We start from the raw sequence: 23,615 nt of genomic DNA on the forward strand, positions 1-23,615 counted from the left end.
TCTCATGTTGTAAGTCTATAAATTGTTTGAGATCAGTGATTTGCTTAGTTAATTGAGCAGTGGCTATCTTTAGGTCATTTGTATTGGGAAGAGTTGGTAAAATCGGGGAAGGGTAAAGCGGATTATAGGGAGGGGGCTTGTTTTTAAGGAAGTCTGGGGGGTAGTATCCGGCTGCCGCCTCATCCAGTTCAGTCTGGTATGCTGGATTGAGGGTCTCTGGTGTATTGCTATCGTAAAGGACAGGGTAGAGAGCGGGTCTGCGGGAGGGAGGGAGAAGAGCGGAGCCTCGGGAGGGGAGTGTTCCTAGGGGCGGGGACTGCTTCTCCTGAAGAGCGGAGGGGAGTGTGGGGGTGGGAGGAGGGAGTGGTTCTGGTAAGTGTGAGGGGATGTTAATACGTTCGTCTAAAAGAGACGGGGTTTTGTAATTTTTGCCCATGCTGTCTAATTCAGGGGTTTCTTGAGACGGGGTTTTGTAATTTTTGTCTATGTTGCCTAATTCAGGGGTTTCTTCAGTCTGTTTTTTACTTTCTTCAATAGCGTCCTCAGCAAGGCTGAGGAGGTGGGAGACCTGTGTACTAGAATCAGCCTCTTTAAGGATGTCCCGAATCAGGCCATAAAAGGTAAAGAAATCCTCAGGGATGGGCTGACCTGAGCGTGCAAAATCATTAAGGTCTTGGCCAACCTTATCCCAAGTTAGGGGGTGAATGCCAGGGCCATGGAGAATGAGCCACGGGCAGCGTTGTTCAATAAAGGAGAAGAAGCGCAACAGATCTCTTTTCTTAACTTCTACATTGCGCTCTTTAATTCTTTCTTTTAATTCTTTTATAAACAGAGCTTCCTTAGATAGTGTTTTCCCCATTTTCAGTCACACACAAGATTCACTTCCCCGGTTTCCTGGCCGCCCTGCTCGCGCAAGAACGGAACCGCAGTAATTCCAGGTCCACACTCAGAAACAGGTCAACGGCAGTCGAACCGCGAGATCAACTCTCCACGAATTGGCCTCTCCCCTTTGGTCAAAGAGGGGTCCCTTATATTTGAGCGTAGGCGTGCCGTATAAGCCCCGGCCAGGTTCCCCAAAGGGGCGCCCTATTACTCGTATATATAAGGGGACTGTTATTCCGTTGCCATCAAAATACACATACATTCAACCATTCACACAATGGGGTTTGAGAGGGAGATATGAATGGGACAACTTACCATTCCTCGGGATCGTCCGATCCTTACCCGTTATTGTAGCCTCGGTTTCGGCGCCGAACTTTTCCTCAGTTGTCCGGTGGTCGCTCGGGCCCCACGTTGGAGCGCCAGATCTGTTGGGGACCAGCCCCTTACGACCCCTGAGAGGGGAGGGGGAGAGAGAGAAGGAAAGGGGAAGCGACAAGGAAGGAACGGACAGCTCTCACATGGTATGCAAAGAGGAGTCGTTTATTGAGGTAAAGGCATGGTATTATATACTTGTGGCTAGGGGGAGAAAGTAAATATTAGGGGAGGGGTCTTGCATTCCTTACGGACATCTGGAGCTAGTTTGGGGAGGCATCCTGTGATAAGGGAGGAAGTGGGGAGGGGGCATGTCAGGTTTGCACTAATTTATATCTGTTGGAAAACATCTTGTGATAAGGGAGGAAGTGAGGCTTGTTAGGTTTGCACTATTTCTTGTCTGTTGTCAGGTTCTGTACAACTGCTTTGGCTGCATCCCATAGGTTTTGAAAGGATGTCTCATCATTGTCATTTTCTTCAATGAAGTTATTATAATTGTTTCTCTGATTTGTTCTTTAACTAACTGGTTTTGGAGAATTGTATTATTTGATTTCCAATTAATTTTTTATTTATCTCCCCATGTACCCTTACTAATTATTATTTTCATTGCATTATGATCTGAGAAGGTTGCATTTATTATTTCTGCTCATTTGCACTTGTTTACAATGTTTTTATGCCCGGGGCTCTCCTGCCTTTTTTTTTTCTCACAAGGCAGGAGAGACTATGTATTTAGTAAAGGCTAGGTGTCTTATCACCTGCTTAAGGTTTTGAAGGCATTTGGCCTAACTTCATCCTAAGCCTTTATATGATTAGACATTGAAATATTATAATATATTGAATTGTACATTCAAAAAAGTAGATTAATAAAACTACCAAAGTCTAAGTACATAATTTAAGAGTTTAGCTTAACTAAAGCATTTGGTTTGCATTCAAAACATGCAAAATAAAGGCTTGTAAGTCTTATGTTAATATAATAAATATAGGGGTTAGTGGTAGAAATAAAGATGAAATAATAGTGTTGGAATGGGTGTAACTATCTTTGATGATAATAAAGTTCAATGTAATTTTGAGTTGTTGATTGATGGAAATATAGTCAGAGTTGATGAATAAATAATTCATACATAGAGGAATAGGTTTAGTAGTGAGGATAGGGCTAGGATAGTTGCTATCAAGATATTATTATATGACATTAATTCTTGTAAAATTAATCATTTAGGTATAAAGCCTGTTAATGGAGGAAGTCCTCCTAAAGATAAAAGGGTTAATATTATGATGATTATAATGGGGGTGGATTTATTTCATAGGGCTTATAATGAGTTAATTTTAGTTATTGATAAGTAATTAAGTGTAATAAATATGGTAATAGTTGTAGTAAAATAAATTATTAGGTTTAGAAGTGTAGGATAAATTATGATAATAATAGTTATTCATCCTATATGGGCAATTGATGAATAAGCTAAGCTTTTTTGTAGGTGTGTCTGGTTTAGACCACCTCGTCCTCCTAATAAAGTTGATAGAATGCTTAGGATTATTAAAATGTCTATAGTTAGTGAGGGTGAAATTTGATATATAATTGAGATTGTGCAATTTTTTGTCATGTAAAGAGTATTATGCCAGATAGAAGTAGAATTCTTTGTGTGACTTCTGGTACTCAGAAGTGAAAAGGAGCTAATCCTAGTTTGATTGCAAGGGCTAAGGTTATCAATAGTGAGGCTCATTGGTTGGATATTTGGACTATGGTTCATTGATTAGTTACTGATGTATTGCAAATAATTGAAAACATCAGAATTATTAAAGCTGTAGCTTGGGTTATAAAATATTTGATAGCTGATTCTCTGTTTCGTGTGTGATGAAGATAGGTTATTAATGGGATAATAGCTAGTGTGTTAATTTCTAACCCTATTTAGGTGGTTAATCAGTGATTACTAACTAGAGTTACTGAAGTTCCTATTAATAAGCTGAGTGAAATAATGGTTAATGTATATGGGGACATTAGTATGGGAAGGGTGTAAACCAACATTTTTGGGGTATGGGCCTAATAGCTTATTTAGCTGGCCTTACTAGAATGTGGTGTAAAGGAAACACATAGAATTTTGAGTTCTTAAAAAAACACCATTCATAAGCAAAGGATAAACTATGGGAGTGGAAACACCGAGAAAAAGCAACTGCCTGAATACAGAGGTTCAGGGGACATGACAGAGGATAGACTCTAAATGAACACTCTAATGCAAATACTATCAACAAAGCAATGGGTTCAAATCAAGAAAACATCTAATGCCCAGTGGACTTACGCGTCGGCTATGGGGGGTGGGGGGGAGGAAAAGAAAATGATCTATGTCTTTAACGAATAATGCTTGGAAATGATCAAATAAAATATATTATTTTAAAAAATAAATAAAAAAAAAGAATTTTGAGTTCTTAGATATAAGTTCAATTCCTATTGTTCTAGAAATAAGAGGATTAAACCTCTATGATTTATCCTATCAAGATAATTCTTGACATATTTCTTATATTTGTGGAGGAATGCTTGATAATGCTATAGGGATTGAAATAAATAGTAGACATAATGCTAGGGTGATTGGTAGAAAAATTTTCATAGTAAATATATTAATTGATCATATTGAAAATGTGGATATGATGCTCAAACCCATAAGAAGACTGTTGTTAATAATAGTTTTAATTATGAAATCAATGGTATTAATATATGGGATATTATGATTTAATGGTGGACCTAAAAAGAGGATAGTTGTTATAGCATTTATTGCGATAATATTTGTATATTCTGCTAGAAAAAATATGGCAAAAGGTCCTGTGGCATATTCAACATTAAATCCTGATACTAATTCTGATTCTTCTGTTAGATCGAAAGGAGCTCGATTCGTTCAGCTAGTGTAAAAATATATCCTATTATGGTTAGGGGTCATGCAGCTATAATCAATCATATGTTTTCTTGAGTCATTATTAGGTTTTTTAAGGCGAATGATCCATTAATGTGTATAATGGAAAGTAAAATAATGGCTAATGTAATTTCATATGAGATTGGGCTATGGCTTATAGGGCTCCAATTAGGGTGCATTTAGAATTTGATGTTCATCCTGATTATAAAATTGAATAAACTGATAATCCTGATAGGGCTAGGATAAATAGGAGTCCTAAATTTAAGTCAATAAGGGTATGAGGTATGGGTAGTGATGTTCAAATAGTTAGGGCCTGGGTTAGGGCTAAAATCAGTGCAATAATAAATATTGAGATTGATGATGTTAGAGGCCATAATGGTTCTTTTGTAAATAATTTAACAGTGTCTGCAAATGGTTGTAAAATGCCAGAGGGTCCAATGACATTTGGCCCTTTTCAAAATTCTATATAGCCTAAAACTTCATTCAATTAATGTTAGGAAAGCTACAGCCAATAAAATAGGGATAATATATATTAATAAATTAATTAAGAACACATATTAAGGAGAGGGTTTGAACCTCTGATAATAAAGGCTTAAGTTTTATGCAATTACCTGCTCTGCCACCTTAATAAACTCTTTTCTAGAGCATTAAAATTTTGCAAAACTAATTAAGATTAATTTCATTAGTTAGTTGTAAGGCTTGTTTATAATGTTGGCCTTAATTCTCTTGTCCTTTCATACTGGGAGACATTATTGTATAGATAGTAACCGACTTGGATTTCTCCGGTCTGAATTCAGATCACGTAGGACTTTAATCATTGAACAAACGAACCTTTAATAGCGGCTACACCATTTGGGTGTCCTGATCCAACATCGAGGTCTTAAACCCTAATTGTCAATATAGGCTCTTAAATAGGATTGCACTGTTATCCCTGGGGTAACTTATTCCGTTGATCAAAATTTGGGTCAATTACTGGCTTGTGGCACTTAGATTGGTGGATCTTAGTTATATCATTCAGAGGTTTTATTGTGCTCCAAAGTCACCCCAACCAAAGATTTAACTTAAAATTTTTATGAATTCAATAATTTTATTTAAGTTATTATCTTAAGCTCCACAGGGTCTTCTCACCTTATATAATTATACCCGCCTCTGCACGGGTAGGTCAATTTCATTGACTGAGAAAAAAGAGACAATTAACCTCGTTATGCCATTCATACAAATCTCTATTTAGGAGACAAGTGATTATGCTACCTTTGCACGGTCAGAATACCTCGGCTGTTGAAGTTTACTCACTGGGCAGGCAGTGCCTCTAATACTTAGTATGCTAGAGGTGATGTTTTTGGTAAATAGGTGGGGTTTTAGGTTGAGGAGTTCCTTTTATTCTTTTTAATCTGTCCTTGTAATAACGCATGCCTGTGTTGGATTAACAATAATTAAGGTAACAGACTGGTTTATATTTATAATTACTATTTTGTTAAGTGTTAGTGTATTGTCTGTTAACTAACTTAGGCTTATGTGAGAAGAATAAATTCTTATTACTGATTTTAGCATTATGTCTTCTATAATTAAATAGAATCATCCAATATAATATTAGGGGTTTTGATGATTTTTGTGGGATTAAATTAAAATTTGTGTTTGAGCTTTAATGCTTTCTTTATTGGTGGCTGCTTTTAGGCCTACAATGGAATAAAATTGATCATTACCCTCTAATTGAGTTTGTCTACTAACTCAAATGAGTTGTCCCTCAATTGACTATTAAGTTTAAGGCATGCTTAAGTTGTTTAAATGCTTTATATTAAACTTAAGGTTGAACTAAAATTCGTGTTTTGGATAAACAGCTATTATTAAATTCGATGGGTTTTTCACTTCTATTATAAAATCTTCTATTTTGCTACATAAAAGAGTTGGTTCAAAATTAACTTTTATAGTAGCTCACTTAATTTTGGGAAGTCAGGCGAAAATTCTTTTTGTCCATGTTAACTAGCTAATGTTCATGGTCAATTTTTGTGAATGTACCATGTGCTGCTGAAAAGAAGGTATATTCCTTTTTGTCCCTATTTTTCTCCACACGTCTATTAACTCTAATTTTTCTAAGATTTCATTCACTTCTCTTACCTCTTATTTATTTATTGGTTTGATTTATCTAGTTCGGATAAGGTTCAGGTCTCCCACTAGTATAGATTTTCTATCTATTTCATCCTTGAGCAACACTAGTTTCTCCTTTAGAAATTTGGATGCTATGCCATTTGGTGCACACATGTTGAGTGCTGATATTTCCTCATGGTCTATACTGCCTTTTATCAGGATGTAATTACCTTCCCTATCTCTTTTAACTAGATTTAGTTTTACTTTGGCTTTGTCATATATCATGATTGTGACTCCTGCCTTCTTTTTATCAGTTGATGCCTAATAGTTTTGGCTCCACCCTCTTACTTTCACCTTATGTGTATCTACCTTCCTCATGTGTGTTTCTTGTAGATAGCATATGGTAGGGTTTTGGATTCTAATCCACTCTGCTATTTGCTTGCATTTTATGGGTGAGTTCATTCCATTCACATTCAGAGTTATGATTATTAGCTGTGCATTTCCCAGCATTTTGATTTCTACTCTTGTTCCTGCCTTTTCTTCTTTCACTATTTCCTTCTACACCAATGTTTGTTTTTAATCAGTCCCTCTAGTTCCCACCCTTATTTTACTTCCCTTTCTACCCCTCCCTTCTTATTCCCCCCCTTATTTTCCTTGTAGTCTTTCTAAAATTACCCCCCCTCTCACTCCCTTGCACTGCTTCCCTCCCCACCAGTCCATTTGTTACCCTTCTACTCCCCTATAGGGAGCAAATCTATTCTCTGCCCCAATGGATTGGATTGTTCTTCCCTCTTTGGGTCAACTTCAAAGCACGTAAGAGCTGAGTATTTCCTATCTCCAACCTCTTTACCCTTCCAGTGTATTGATGTTCTCCCCCCTCCCACCATGAGCTTCTTTGTGACCTATAAATTTACCCCCATTTGTTTCTTTTACCATTTCTTTTAGTATTAACATATTTTTTAGCTCTAGTTGTGTATATATATATGTGTGTGTGTGTGTATATATATATACACACATGTATATATATACACACATACACACATGTATACATATTTATGCATGCATATATCTATATCTCTATTTATGTCTTGTCCTTTCATCCTATACAGTCTGTCACTGTTCCTTCTAAGTGTAATTCTTCTAGCTGCCCGGGTGATAGCAACAGTTTTTAAGAGTTACCAATGAAACTCTTTTCTTATAGGGATACATATCATTTTAACTTATTGAGTCTCTTAAAAATTTTTTTTTGTTTTCTCTCTTCCCTCTTTTTAAATTACCTTTTGATGATTCTCTTGAGTTCTGTGCTTGAATGTCAAATTTTTCTGTTCAGGTCTGGTCTTTTCTTTGCACATTCTTGGAATTCTTCCATTCCCTTTGTCTCTGTCTCTCTGTCTCCTTCTCTGTGTGTCTGTCAGTCTGTCTATCTCATCTGAATGCCAGAGGCAAGTAAAATAAAACTGGAAGAAGAGGATAAGTTTGAAGAGATTCCCAAAGTTGGGTAAACTAGAACAAGTCACTCCACCTCTGGCTACCTCAGTTTCCCCAACTGTAAAATTAGAGCTAATAAGAGCAGTTACATCCTAGGCTTGGGATGAGGATCAAATGAGATCCTGTCTCTAAAGACCATAAAATCATGCCTGGCACATGGTAAGCACTAAATGATTGCTCCTTCCCTTCCTCCTCCATCCCCACCCCGACCTCCCATCCAGAAATGCAAGCAGAGTGGATGATACTTTAGAGTCTCATCACTGGACCTATGGGGGTAGACAGAGCAAAGAGCCCACACAGAGCATCTAGGGGCTGGGCAAAGGTATTCCCCATCTTTAACAATGGAGGCACTTGGTCAGGAATGTATTGAGAACTTTTAAAATTACTCCACCCTACTCAGACAGTGCCTTGGGGTAAGATAAAATTGAAAACTCCTGACTGAACAATGAAAAGTCCCTAACTCATACTCATAGTGAAGCTAAAACCTTAAGCTAGGTCTATTTTTAGATATAATACAAAAAGGTGTGAAGTACTCAGTAGATTTATTTAACCAGAGAAGGTGAGAACAAAAGAAGATGAGAACTACAATGGGAAGTCCTGGGAAAAAGTGTCTACTGTGATTGGTAGACGTGAAAATTTAGAGGAGGTGACATAAGAGAAAATTTCTTTAAAAGGAAGGGACTTACTGAGTTGGGAGTTTTTGGATTAGTAGTTAGTTGGAGTTGGAGTTCTGAGGTTTGGAGCTTGCTTGAAGATGATCTTGTGGTGAGTGATAAAGACTGACTCGCTCTCCCTTAGGCTCTACTATTTTCTCTTTCTCTCTCTCTCTCCATCCCTTAATTCCTTTGATTGTATTAAAATCTCCATAAAACCTAGCTGACTTGGGTATTTTCATGTTTGGGAATTTTCCCATGGCGACCACTTAACTTTAGATTTTAAATCAAGACACTAAAAATTATCTTCACAGTTTAGCTGAAACCTTTACACTTTTGGCAATTCACAGTCTTGGCAAACCACATTTTCACGGTTACAGCAAGAAGCCTTCACAGGACACAAACAAGGAGGAGGGAGGGAGGGAGGGAAAGGATGACTGGGACTGTCCTGAAATTGTGTGGAGTGCCTGAGGAGTTCTAATTTGCAGGAATAATGCTCTGCGGTGGATTAAGCACAACCATAGGAATATGAGGAAAATCAATTGCACTGAAATCCTTAAAATACTCTCAAAAACAGTTAAGGGAAGAATTTGCTCTGAGATGTAAATTAGCTTGACTATATTAAATCAACAAGTTTCTGTGTAAATAAAATCAATGCAACCAAAATTAAAAGACAAACAACAAACTGGGAAACAATATTTATAATACATCTCTCAAACAAAGGCTTCACTTCTCATTTATAGAGTGAATTGAATCAAATTTAAAGGATCTAAAGCATTCCCTAGGTCACAAATAGCCAAAGGATACGAACAGGAAATTCTCTGATGGATAAATTAAAACTTTCTCCAGTCATATGAAAAATGTCCCAAATCACTATTAATTGGAGAAATGCAAATTAAAACAATACCTCTCAGGTACCACCTCACAGCCACCTGACTAACAGGACAAAAAAGGAAAACAGTGCTTGTGGAAAAATGAGGACAATCATATCTTATTGGGGCAGCTGAGAACTGAACCAAGCATTCTAGTGTTAAGGTAAAATTTAGGGTTGTTGCCTGAATATATGATATTAGTGGTCACCAGGGATTAAAATTCAATCCCTACGAAATACTCGTCAGTTTGGGATTTTATGCTGGTTTAATTACAATAGAAGGAAGAAATTAAGAAGGAAAAGAAGGAAAGGGTATAAGAATTTCTCTGGCCTGGCCTAAGCCAAGGGGAGTTCAGAAGCCTCAGCCAAGGGGGCTTTCTCAGAAGATTATATCTAGCTCCGCTTCCATCCTCCAAGATGAGGGGCCTCCTCAGAGGATAGTTTCTTCAGGAGGTCAAGGAAAGGGGAAGTCAGCCTTATCACTCACCAAGGCTGATTCAGGGAAATCGCCTCACCTAGACCATGCTACAGAGCTCCTCTCAGTGACCTCCACTGCCAAAGTGCACCAAAGCCACAAGCACTCCAAACGCCTCTGAGGCTATGATTACAGGAAGTGACACAAAATATATACGCAGTTCTTTACATCACTTCCTGTGTCTCACATGTACCAATGGTGACTTAAGCTTGGCTTAGGACAGCCCAGGAGGTCAGTCAGTTGTTTCTGATTTGTCACTTGCTAGCACATGCAGGTCATAGGCCATCCTCCCCACAGTTAATCATTAAATAGGGGTGTATCCATTCCTGTTTGCTAGAATTCTGAAGACTAAGCAGGGTGGAGTTAATCTAAAATTCACACTAGAGAGTCATTTGGAACCATGTCCAAAGGATCATAAAGGGGCAGATACCCTTTGACCCAGAAGCACCACAAAGCAAGCAGAACCAGGAGAACGTTGTACACACTGACAAGAATATACCATGATCAACCATAAATGGGTGAACTGTTATGTAAAGTCAGGATCCAGGACAACTTCAAGGGACTCATGATGAGAAGGGAGATCCACTAGCACAGAAGAAGCGGATGGGATCCAAATCTAGATAGAATTATTCCATTATTCACTTTACTTCCTCCGTGAATTTTCCTCTCATGTTAGGCATATGTGCCTTGTTTCACAGCATGACAAATGTGGAAATATGTGTTGTAGGATAATCAATGTACCATCTATAATGTATTATGTGCCTTCTTGAGGATGGGGAAGGTGGGAGGAAGGCAGAAAATGAGGTTTGCAAAATGCCAGAAAGCAAATATTAAAAAGTGCATCAACATGTAATCTACAAAAATAAATAAAAGATCAGAGAAAAGTAAAAGGGGCAGGACACCAAAAAGGGGGATGCTGGAGTTCATCGAGCAGGGGAAGACTAGGGTAGGATGGGGGCTGAAGAGTCATGCTAAACTCTGCCATCAGTAACAGGGATTTGAGTTGTGGCCCTGGTGGAATTAGATTCCAGGAAGCCCTGTAGCGGATGCACTACGGGCATACGATAAGTAAGAGAACACTGGGTCTTTTTAGAAGGGCACCAGGACGGTCGAGTTGGAGCCCTGAGCAAGCTCCAGGACCAATTAAAATTTTGTGATTCCACAAAAAGGATTCTTTGTCTTTTTGTCTGTCTGTCCTTTGTGTAACACTTCTCTGGCCAGAAATGGGCCAGAATCAGTCAGCTCCCCTGGACTTGGTCCTGAGCCACTATCTGGACTTCTTCAAAGCCCGTGCCCAGTGCTTGGGGGTGACAGGGAGGTGGGGAAAGCTGTAAATCTTCTGTAACTAGGAGTGGCCCACTTTCGGGGTTGGATGGCCCTGGGGAGGGACCTGGGAAAGATCAGTCATTTCTGCTGTTCGCACCCACATTCTTCTTCCTGGCCCGGAGGGTCATCCGGACCAGATGCTATATTTCCTAACCTGGCAGGATCTGGTCTTGGATCCCCCACCCTGAATTCGGCCAAGTGTGGAAGCATCCACCCAAGTCCTGGTTGCTCAGGCTAGTCATTTGACAAATGCTGACTCCAATATGGTTCAGAAACCGCCCCGGTGTCACCCACTCCAGAGGAGTCGCCCCTGGACCCTCCTATTCTTCCGCCACCATATGTGCCAGAGTTCCCTCCTGCACTCTACCCTCCGTTGCCCCCTCAGGAAGTGAATAATGAGGCAGTGGTGGCAGCCCCCCCCCCCCCCCCCCCCCGGTGGAATTCTCTCCCCACACACCACACTCAGGGCTGTGAACACCATCAACACCATGTTTCCAGCCCCGAAGTTCCCTCCTCTATTACCCTCCCAGGTTACACAGTTGGTCCTATGGTGCCGGGAGGTCCTTTAGTCCACCAACATTGGCCTTTCACTTCAAGTGATCTTTATAATTGGAAACATCAAAACCCACCTTTTTCTGAGCAACCCAAGAAAAAGATCGACCTGGTTGAGTTGATCTTCTTGACTCACAGTCCTACCAGGGACAACGGCCAACAACTCCTCCGCACTCTCTTTACTTTGGAGGAGCGAGACCACAGCGATGCCGAGGGGCAAACCTGGTCTTGGGGATGATGGTTTGGTGGTCGGCCCACCACAGACCCAACCCACCTTGCTGCTGTTTTTCCCGCCGCCCACCCAGATGGGGATTTCTCCTCGGAGGAAGGTAGGGAGCATCTTCGAACTTACCGCCAGACTCTGTTGGCTGGGCTCCATGTGGCGGCCCTGAAGCCCACTAATTTGGCTAAAATTGAATCCATAGTCAGGGTTCTGAGGAAACCCCGGCGGCATTTTTAGAACACCTACAGGAAGCTGTTAGAACTTATTTCCCCCCAGACCCCATGGCACCCGCTAGTCAAACCGCAGTTCTTTTGGCCTTTGTTAATCAGGCAGCCCCAAATATTCGAAGGAAGCTCCAAAAGTTAGACGATTTTGTCAACCAGCCCCTCTCTGACCTCCTAAAAATAGCCCAGAAGGTCTTTAACTCTCGGGAAACCCCGGAGGAGCAGGCAGAGAGGTTCAGACGGGAAGACCTTGAGCGCCAAGCACAGCTCAAGAGGGAGGAGGAAGAGCGGGAAAAGAAACAGGAAGAGCTTCAATCCCAAGAAGAGAAATGCAGGAGGCAGTTTTTGAGAAGCCAACAACAGACAACCCGTATATTAGCAGCCACTCTTGCCCCAACTGGGCAGCTTTATCTAACCCAACACTGACCCCTTCCGGCTATCCCAGGGAACGCCCCAGAGACTCAGGAAGGTGCTTCCATTGTGGGCACCCAGGCCAGGAAACAGAAGTGGGCGCCCTCAGTTGCAGCGAGGAAGGGGCCATGCCGGCCTCAGGGTGTGGGCTCTCCTCGCTAGTGCTAGCTTTAGTGGAAGAGGATTGACGGGGAAGGGCCTTGGGTCCCCTCCCTGAGTCCTGGGTAACGGCAAACATCAAGGGGAAGTCGCTTCCTATGTTGGTAGACTCCATTCTGACAGCCCCCTTCGGGAAACTGTCCTTTAAGTCATCCTGGGTCCAGGGTGTGGTGGGGATGAATCGGCATCCCTGGACCAGCTCCTGAACCGTCAATCTAGGAAGCTGACAAGCCACCCACTCCTTTCTGGTTATTCCCAACAGCCCCGCACCCCTCCTTGGGAGAGACTTACTACACAAGATTGGGGCTCACATTCAGTTTTCTGCAGGGAAAGTTGGGGTCATGGATGACTTAGGGTCCCCCCTACACGTCCTGACTCTCCTTGCAAGATGAACATAGACTTTTCTCTGGACCCACACCCGAGGGCGTCCCCCCTCATATCTGCCCCTGTACGGAAACATTCCCCAGTGTTTGGGCAGAGCAGTCCGGGGTGGGCCTTGCTATCAGCCAAGCCCCCATTGTGATCACCCTCAAGAGTGGGGCCATGCCAGGATGGGTCAAAGCATACCCAATGTCCCTGGAGGCACATAGAGGCATCCAAACCCATATTGCTCACCTCTTCAAAGCTGCTATCTTAATACCCTGCCAGTCCCTGTGGAACACCCCTCTCTTGCCTGTCAAGAAACCTGGGAAACAGACTACAGACCAGTCCAGGACCTCAGAGAAGTCAAGCTCATCGAGGACATTCATCCCACTGTCCCCAACCCATATACGCTTCTGAGCAACCTCCACCCCTGCTTGATCTGGTACCACTCTGGACCTTAAAGAGGATTTCCCCCCTTCCTCTTGCACCCATTAGCCAGCCCATTTTTGCCATTGAATGGTCCCCCCCTCCATGTCCAGTCTACGAATAAGATCACGTGGACTCATCTGGCCCAGGGACTCAAGCTAATCCCTCCCTCTTTAGGGATGCCTTGGCCGAGACTTGCAGCCGTTCCGTGAGCAGAATCCCGAGGTCACCCTTTTACAATATGTCGATGACCTCCTCATCACTGCTCTGACCGAGGATTCTTGTAAAACTGCAACAGAAGCTTTGCTCCGCTGCCTTGACTCGGCAGCTTACTGAGTAAGTGCCCAAAAGGTGCCCACGTCGCTCGCACCGAGGTCTCTTTCTTGGGATACTGCTTGCGGGACGGATTGCGCTGGGTAACTCCGGAGATGATCCAAACCACCCTTTCCATGCCCACCCCGTTGAACCCTCAACAAGTTCGTGAATTCTTCGTGTCAGTGGGGTATTGCAGATTGTGGATACGGGGTTTCCTGCCCTGACCAAGCCTCTGGTTGAGGCCACCCATGAGTCCCCCTCCTGGGTATGGACTGCTGATATGGACACAGCATTTTAGCATCTCCACGCCTATGCCGGAAGCCCCTATCCTGGCCCTTCCTGACCCAGAAAAACCGTTCCAACTCTTTGTGGGTGAGGCTGGTGGAATGGCCAAGGGGGTCCTCACCCAGAAGTTGGGACCCTGGGATCGACCGCTGGCGTACTTATTCAAGCACCTCGATCCTGTGGCTGCTGGCTGGCCGGTCTGCCTCCAGATTATAGCGGGGACAGCCCTCTTGGTTAAAGATGCTGATAAACTTACCCATGGCCAGCCCTTGGTCATTGCTACCTCACATGCAGTAGAGAGCATCTTTCGCCAACTCCCAACCCACTGGATGTCCCACGTCCGTCTTACACATTACCAATCCCTCCTTTTGGATGAGAATCGACTCTCTTTTAGGGTTGTGGCCACCCTGAACCCTGCCACCCTTCTCCCAAACACCTCAAAAACTGAAACAGCACACTCCTGCCAGGATGTGCTTGTAGAATCCATTTCTGCCCAGCCTGATTTGAAAGATACCCTTTTGCAGAATTCAGAACTTATCCTTTTCACTGATGGCAGAAGCTTTATGACCCTGGCCAGTCAGTAGGCCGGTGCAGCGGTCATGAACGATGCTGGTGAAATTTTGTGGTGGGCCTCTCTTCCAAATAGAGCCTCCGCTCAGCGGGCCGAACTGGTCACCCTGACTATGGCCTTGCACTTGGCTAAGGGGAGGTGGTTGAAGGTCTACCCCGATAGCCGATATGCCTTTGCCACCCTGCATGTTCATGCCCCAATTTATCAGGAGCGAGGGTATGTTATTTCAGCGGGGAAACCAGTGTCCCTCCTCCAGGGGGGGAATGAAAAATGAAAATGGAAAAACTTGATCTTTGGTCTGGATTCAGATTCCATGAGTTCTTTGGAAATAGATGAAATTTTTATTATGAGGCCTTGGGGATTATTTGGGATATCTGTATTTTGAGAATACTTCAATTCACAATTCTTTAGTTCCAATGTCTCCAATGTGCAAGGTTCTTATGGTATTACAAAATTCAGTATGCATCAGTTCTCAAATCTTTACAGGATTTTCTGATCTACTCCTTGTCATTAATTATAAAACAAGAGTATTCCATCCCAATTATATTCCACCATCTACTCAGTAATTTCCCAGTTGATGAGCACCATATAACTTTTCAATTCTTTCATCACCACAAAAAGAGCAGCTTTAAGTACTTCTTAAAAAAAACACATATAGGTCCTCTTGCTTTTTATTTCTTAATACACATTTAACATAGTCCCAAACTGCTCTCAAAAAGGATTGAATCAGGTCACCAGTCCTCCAAGAGTATCTCAGTTTTCCCACATCTCCTCCAACTATGGTCACTTTCCTTTTCTGTCATAATACTCAATCAGATGTGGGGTGGTCCCTCAGACTTATTATAATTTATACTTCTCATAATAATAATCAGCACTCTCTTCCTGAGGAAAACACATACAAATGGGTATATTCATTAGGTTTTTCTGCACTCTGAATCCTCTGATAAGAGATATGATCTCTGCTTAAAAGCCTTCCTCCAGGGAATACATTTGGAACTCATCTGCTCAGGAGACATTTTCTCCTAATGAACAACCTCTGAACTCTCCAATTTAATGTCTTTCTTCATTCATGACAGAAATAAGATTTCTATCCAAAGGGAATTCTCAATGGGAATAAGAGATGATTGTTACATGAAGGCGTCACAATTTTCATCATACTTCTAAAGTTTCTTTCTAGCATGGATCCTCTTAGGTCAAAAAACCTAGGAGTACCAACTCTAAGATCAGTCTCACTCATGAGGCTGATCTCCAGTAAAGATTTTCTGACATGAAGCAACTGTGGAGCATTATGTGAAAGCCTACACTGTGGATGCTCTGATGTGTAGCAAGAGAGACCTTCCCTGGAAAACCATTTCCACATTACTTTTAGAATGTCTGTAGGGGAAATTGTGGGGATCTTGAAAATTTCAAAATATACCCCTGTTAATCACTATAAAAGAGAGGCTAGGGAAACCAGCACTTAAGATGCAATGCTTTATTGAGAGAGAGAGAAAATGTGGAGCACTATCTCAAGGCATTGACCTAAGACAATTCCCTCGAAATTCACAGAAAAATACCTTATTTATAGGAGAATGCTGATACAATAAAGCCTTTCTGAAGGGATGATAACATTTTTACAATGGTTGAAATCCAGAAATAACGGACAGGAATAATAAGTTGAATAGCTTTACAGTGGATACAATTTAAGCAAATTAACTTTTTAAGAAATGATCAGGGGGGGCAGCTGGGTAGCTCAGTGGATTAAGAACCAGTCCTAGAGACGGGAGGTCCTAGGTTCAAATCTGGCTTCAGCCACTTCCCAGCTGTGTGACCCTGGGCAAGTCACTTGACCCCCATTGCCTAGCCCTTACCACTCTTCTGCCTTGGAGCCAATACACAGTATTGACTCCAAGACGGAAGGTAAGGGTTTTTTTTTTTTTAAAAAAAAGAAGAAATGATCAGGAAGCTGGACTCAGATACTAAAAAGGGAGTTATGGAGTAATGGATTATCTGAGAGGGGATGAGGTTTCATGATAAGTACACAGTATCATTCCAGCCATTGGGCTTGACTACTTGGAGGAAGCCTTTGATGCAATGGGAAGAAATTCTAAGGCAAAAGGGTACTTCAAATTTGATCATGTGGTACCCAAGGGTCTAAGAAGGGCCCAAACATTAACAAGCCCAAACATTTACAAGCTGTAAACTTTTGTCCTACAGGGAGAAGGATGCAGGGTGGGGTAATTTTGTCATGAAGAAAGTTTGATGGGGGAGACAGGGAAAGAGGGGAGACCAGCTTTACTAACTTAGTTATTAATCATTATAATATTGAGAATAACACTAAATTTTCACTCCCAAACAAAAAGGTTTCTCTCCATTGTGGATCTTCTGATGTTTATTAAGAGAGCCCTTATTTGTAAAAGCCTTTCCACATTGATTACATTCATAAGGCTTCTCTCCAGTGTGGATTCTCTGATGTGCCACAAGGTTGCTCCTCCCTGTTAATGCCTTTCCACATTGTTTACATTCATAAGGATTCTCTCCAGTATGGATTCTCTGATGTAAGGCAAGAGTGCTCTTCCTTGTGAAAGCCTTTCCACATTGTTTACATTCATAAGGCTTCTCTCCAGTGTGGACTGTCTGATGTCTAGAAAGACTGTTCCTACGTGTGAAAGCCTTTCCACATTGTTTACATTCATAAGGTTTCTCTCCAGTGTGGATTCTCTGATGTTGAACAAGAGAGCCCCTCTCTGTGAAAGTGTTTCCACACTGTTCACATCCATAAGGTTTCTCTCCAGTGTGGATTCTCTGATGTACAGCAAGATTGCTCCTCTGTCTGAAAGCCTTTCCACAGTGTTTACATTCACAGGGTTTTTCTCCAGTGTGGATTCTCTGATGTCCATCAAGATTGTCCCTATTTGTGAACACCTTTCTACATTGTTTACATTTATAAGGTTTTTCCCCAGTGTGGATTCTCTGATGTCTAGCAAGATGGCTCCTCTTAGTAAAAGCCTTTCCACAGTGTTTACAATCATAAGGTTTATCTCCAGTGTGGATTCTCTGATGATTGGTAAGAGAGCCCCTCTCTGTGAAAGCCTTTCCACACTGTTTACATTCATAAGGTTTCTCTCCAGTATGGATTCTCTGATGTATAACAAGATGGGAACTATTTGTGAAAGCTTTTCCACACTGTTTACATTCATGAGGTTTATCTCCAGTGTGGCTCCTCTGATGTACACCAAGATTGCTCCTCTTTCTGAATGCCTTTCCACAGTGTTTACATTTGTAGGATTTTTCTCCAGTATGGATTCTCTGATGTTGAACAAGAGAGCCCCTCTCTGTGAAAGTGTTTCCACACTGTTTACATTCATAAGCTTTCTCTACAGTGTGGATTCTCTGATGAGAAGCAAGATGGCCCCTCTCTGTAAAAATCTTTCCACATTGCTTACATTCATGAGGTTTATCTCCACACTGGATTATTTGATGTACAGCAATCTCAGAGTTCTGACTAAAAGGTCTCCTGCCTTTATTACTTACACAAACCAGTTTTATATGTTTACTTTTTGGATGTTTAATGAGTTCTAAATGCCAGCCAAAGGCCATTCTCCCTAGGTTGCCTTTATACATGGGAATTTCAGGAGATTTCTCAGAGAACTGAATAAGTCCTTCTACTGGAATGCATTTGCAGTATTTACTATCCTGGCAACACTCATTCCCAGAGATCAATTTTGTATGCCGATTTAGCACTGAATATTGGCTGAATTTCTCTGGAGTTTCATCAAATTCACAGTTGCTCCTTGGATTTTTATTTACCTTCATATTAGAGTCACAGATTTCTTTCAAAATAAAGTTGCAGGGAACCTCAGTGATGAATCTTTGAGGGCCACATCCTTCCACACAATGGCTCAACTTTTCAAACATCTCCTTCACTTCAAAATTACTCTTTGCCTCTGAAGAAACCAAATAATGCTATTAACACAGGAGGAAGAAGGACACACACACAGAAATATATGTTCTTTCTTCTGATGGCAGAAAGTCAATAATTTGTATTCTATTTCCACAAGCAAAAAGGAGTTTTGAAACTTAAACAAGCAGAACCTGTATTTGCATACACTATTTGGTCATATATGCAAGATGGATAATTTTAGAAATATTTTCATATAACGATGAAACCTCACAACAGACCTGTGACATAGGAGGGTACAAGATCCTCATCATACATTGCAACTCATATAAACTCATCTTTATTCATGAGTAAAGAATGGAAGAATGGCCTGATCAACTTCCTGGCAGCTAGACTACAACTCAAACACTGTGCCTGAGCAAGCATTGTCCACAGTCTTTCTTCATTATCCTTTCTATCTTTCTTAAAAAGCTATGCTTTGATTATTCTCAAATTTTGTGAATCTCAGGTAACCTTCCAGATAACTCTGTTCTAATCATTTTGGATGCACTATCCCATTGTCATTCTTGGTAATTTTATATGCTAAGCTGAGAAACAACTTCAATCTTTAACTCTTATATATTAATTTTCAAAGTGGAACATAAGTTTTCTTCTTTTCTATACAGATGGAGATATTTTGTCATTTAGTGCAAACATACTAAATGTTTATATATATATACTGAGTCTACCATTCACATCTCAGAAAGTGAAAAGCATGATTCTGAAATAGCCTGCCACCCCAACCCCCCCAAGTACAGTACTCTCTTCAATACAATAGATTGAATTGTTTTGGGATAATGGGCTTCATATACCTCTTTCCACCTCACTCACCTGGACAGAATCTCCTTGGACAATCTTGCTCTAGCAGCCATGGTGCTTCCCCTTGCTGAGAATAGGAGATAAAATTTTCTCTAGGAACTAGAAGCCCTGGCCATGAGAAAGAAGGAAAGTATTAGCACAGAAAAATAAAAAATATGATCTTCTAACAGCATGCAAGTGAGGCCCTACAGAATGCTTTCTGTTATATTCACTGTCGGGATATTTGCAGGAGAGCAAAGATCATGGAACTTATTTGCAATCAGAAAATTTCATCTTTATTTACCTCTTGTAATAGAAGGATAGGCACATTCCACAGCTTCCACTATTTAGAAATTAAAGGTAGCTGGTAGCAAAGGGATAAAAGAAAAGAACATGGGTGCAGGGATCCAGGAGAAAAAAACACCATTCATAAGCAAAGGATAAACTGTGGGAGTGGAAACACCGAGAAAAAGCAACTGCCTGAATACAGAGGTTGAGGGGACATGACAGAGGATAGACTCTAAATGAACACTCTAATGCAAATACTATCAACAAAGCAATGGGTTCAAATCAAGAAAACATCTAATGCCCAGTGGACTTACGCGTCGGCTATGGGGGGTGGGGGGGGAGGAAAAGAAAATGATCTATGTCTTTAACGAATAATGCTTGGAAATGATCAAATAAAATATATTTAAATTTAAAAAAAAAGAAAAGAAAAGAACATGGGATTCTGAAAAACAAATAGAATTGATCCTCAGAGGGATGGCAAGTAGATGCTCTTGGGCAAGTTATTTGACCTCTGTTTGCCTCAGTTGCCTCAACTATGAATTGAGGACAACAAGAGTACCAAACTCATAGGAATGTTATTAAATGAATGAACTCCTTTATCCAGGAGAGGACACAGAGCAAGTATTTTAAAATGTTTATTCCCTTCCTTTCCATTCCTATCATGTGGCCTGCCATTTGAGGAAAGAGTGGAGGAATAAGGATAAACTCACTAGACTAAGCAGAATTAGGGGCTGTGAGCTCTACTTTTGTAATTCTTTTAAAATTTTATTTTCATATTATTTATTTTTGTAAGTGAATAATCATAAAACCAAAATCTCAAAACAAACGCCTAAACAAACAACTGAATCATTGTATGCTTTCATTTGGATTCTAACTCCCAAAGTTCTTTATCTGGAGCCTTTCTGTCATAAGTCCCTCAGAATTGTACTGGATCATTGTATTGCTGAAGCTAGTCAAGTCTATCAGAGTTGACCATTCCACAATATTACTGGTACTATGTACAATGTTATCCTAGCTCTGCTTGTTTCACTCTGTATCAGTTTATGTCAGTCTTTCAGGTCTTTCTTCAATCATCCCATTCATCACTTTTTTTTTAAAATTATATTTTATTTGATCATTTCCAAGCATTATTCATTAAAGACATAGATCATTTTCTTTTCCTCCCCCCCACCCCCCATAGCGGACACGTAAATCCACTGGGCATTACATGTTTTCTTGATTTGAACCCATTGCTATGTTGATAATATTTGCATTAGAGTGTTCATTTAGAGTCTCTCCTCTGTCATGTCCCCTCAACCGCTGTATTCAGGCAGTTGCTTTTCCTCGGTGTTTCCACTCCCATAGTTTATCCTTTGCTTATGAATAGTGTTTTTTTCTCCTGGATCCCTGCAAATGGTTCAGGGACATTACACTGCCACTAATGGAGAAGTCCTTTACGTTCGATTATACCACAGTGTATCAGTCTCTGTGTACAATGTTCTCCTGGTTCTGCTCCTCTTGCTCTGCATCACTTCCTGGAGGTTGTTCCAGTCTCCATGGAACTCCTCCACTTTATTATTCCTTTTAGCACAATAGTATTCCATCACCAACATATACCACAGTTTGTTCAGCCATTCCCCAATTGATGGGCATCCCCTCGTTTTCCAGTTTTTGGCCACCACAAAGAGCACAGCTATGAATATTTTTGTACAAGTCTTTTTGTCCATTATCTCTTTGGGGTACAGACCCAGCAGTGCTATGGCTGGATCAAAGGGTAAATATTCTTTTGTCGCCCTTTGGGCATAGTTCCAAATTGCCCTCCAGAATGGTTGGATCAGTTCACAACTCCACCAGCAATGCCATTCATCACTTCTTAAAGCACAATAGTATTCCATTACCATTACATACCACAATTTGTTCAGCCATTCTTCAACTGTTAGACATCACATCAATTTTCGATTGTTTGTTAACAACAAAACACCAATAACAAATGTTTTCCTACATGTAGGTCATTCCAATTTTTCTGACCTCTTTGGGTGGTGGTGTTACCTGATCAAAAGGGTTGCATCATTTTATGACATTTTTGTAGTAATTCCAAATCAGTATCCAGAAAGGATGGATCAGCAATGCATTACGTGTCCCAATTTTGCCACATTCATTGCAACGTTTTACATTACTGTTATGTTAGCCAATCTGGAAGGGGTGAGGTGGTAGCTCAGAGGGCTTTTAACTTACTTCCCTAATCAAGAGGGATTTAGAACACGTTTCCAAATATTTAAAAAGTGATCTGAAAACTGCTTATTCATAACCTTTAATCATGTTAATTAGGGAATGACTTGGATTCTTATTAATTTAACTTTTTTTTAAAAAATAAAAAGCGGACATGAGGAGAACACAGGGCAAATATTAGCACTTTTCCTATTTTAATCACAAAAAAAGGCTTAAAATCCTATATATTTGGCTTGGAATGAAGATATTTCCTTAATGAGAGTTTCAGGGTCAACAGAAGAAATGGTCTTTACCCACAGAGTGTAGATTCTGCACATTCTCCAGCATGACCTCCAGGTACAGCTCTTGCTGAGAATGGTCTAACAGCATCCATTCTTCCTGGGTGAAGTCCACAGTCACATCCTTGATTGTTATTGATCCCTAAATCAGCAAAAGTCATGAGACACAGATCAGAAACTTCAGAATCTAACTAGTACAACCCTCATCAAATAACTGAAGGAAACTGAAACACACAAAGGATTTATTCAAGCTCCTAACATGTATGACTGGCAGAGCCAGCACTAGAGATCAGGCATTCAAAACCCAAAGGAATACTGACAAAGGCATTTTGTGTCTAAAGTGAGATTAGTAGAGTAAAACCTGTAGAGGTGAGTTACTCTGGAATGCTTTCCCCTATGGAAATAGGGGGCTGGGAAGTCCTCTGTGAGTGAGGTGGGCTATTCTGTAGAGTAGAAAAGAAAGGAGGTGATCTGAAATTCCTCCTCATCCCAAGTGTCAGAATTAATCTGGTAACAACACTTTTTTCAATAGTTTCTGAGAAAGTAGCATATAGTGAGTATTCTAGGGGGGAAATTGTAGCAGTCCACCCCTAGCTATGGGCAAGGGGAAAACAGTTGGTATGTGCAGATTGCCTTAAAAGAGAGCATGCTCAGTATTGCTCATGGCTGGGAAGGCCTCTGACCCTTGACCCCAGCTTCTCCCAGGTTAGGCGGGAAAACAGGTTTCTTTGTTCTCCCCTGGTTAAGAGAAACCACACCTATGCCTTGTCATTAACCAATGAGAATCATCCCTATGTACTGTGTATATTTGCATATCAAAGACTATATTTAGCCCAGCAAGCTCCGCCTCTCTCTCTCTTCTCTTTCAAGGTAGCTGATGGCTGTCCTTGCAGAGGCCAAGCTCCATCTTTAATCTTTCTCTATTCATCTCTCTGACCTGTGTGCTATTAAATATGGATCTCTGGGACTGGTAAAAGCCTACGGAATGGTCCTTTGATCAGAGCTTGGCTGTGGCTCATTGATAATTAATAAAGACTCATTCTGACCACCTCATATCTCTAATTGGACTCCGTCATCCCCCTCGTGGTATCCAAAACTTCTATCCTGTCTCTATCTTCCTACCTTGTGGCTTCTCTTCCCTCTGAGAGAGCCACAGAAATATTACCAGTGAATAATGAGAAAACAAAGACAAAGGAATTCTCTCCTTCATTTACTAAAAGGCTGAAATACTATTATCTAGGTGAAACCATAAAGAGGATTCCATAGTTACATGGGATCAGACACTGACTCGAGCTACATGAAGACGTGCAATAATATTGATAATTTGGGGAAGCACTGGTTAGGATATGCCATAGCAAAACATGTTTCTGGAATATATTCAGTCACTTTATATTCAGGTACATAAACAGAAAAGTTAAATATGAGGAGGAAAGGAACAGGCAATCATCTTATTTTCTTTTTAAGTGTTTTTTTTTAATTGATTCATTTATTGAGAATATTTTCCCATGGTTCCATGAGTCATAATTCTCCCTTCCCTTCCCATTCC

At 40.9% G+C, this 23,615-nt stretch overlaps 1 protein-coding gene across 9 annotated transcripts in view; it reads right to left on the bottom strand.

Moving 5' to 3' along the window:
- LOC107650040 (zinc finger protein OZF-like) overlaps positions 1-23,615 on the bottom strand; it is a 145,687-nt gene that overhangs the window by 102,227 nt on the left and 19,845 nt on the right. For 3 of the 9 annotated variants that reach the window (XM_056825645.1, XM_056825646.1, XM_016425655.2), the window contains exons 3-5: positions 22,085-22,211; positions 19,329-19,424; positions 16,038-18,504 (exon numbers count right to left, since the gene is read on the bottom strand). The exons of 1 other annotated variant lie outside the window; for it this stretch is intronic. In XM_056825645.1, coding sequence (XP_056681623.1) covers positions 16,895-18,504; positions 19,329-19,424; positions 22,085-22,211 — 1,833 coding nt within the window. In that variant the 3' untranslated portion in view covers positions 16,038-16,894. Of the gene's footprint in view, positions 1-16,037; positions 18,505-19,328; positions 19,425-19,599; positions 19,660-22,084; positions 22,212-23,615 lie in introns of those variants that run through there. 5 more of the 9 variants (XM_016425653.2, XM_016425654.2, XM_056825647.1 and 2 more) reach the window with 4 other exon arrangements.

The sequence above is a fragment of the Monodelphis domestica genome, chromosome 4, assembly GCF_027887165.1.
Source record: "Monodelphis domestica isolate mMonDom1 chromosome 4, mMonDom1.pri, whole genome shotgun sequence".
NCBI classification, from domain to species: domain Eukaryota; kingdom Metazoa; phylum Chordata; class Mammalia; order Didelphimorphia; family Didelphidae; genus Monodelphis; species Monodelphis domestica.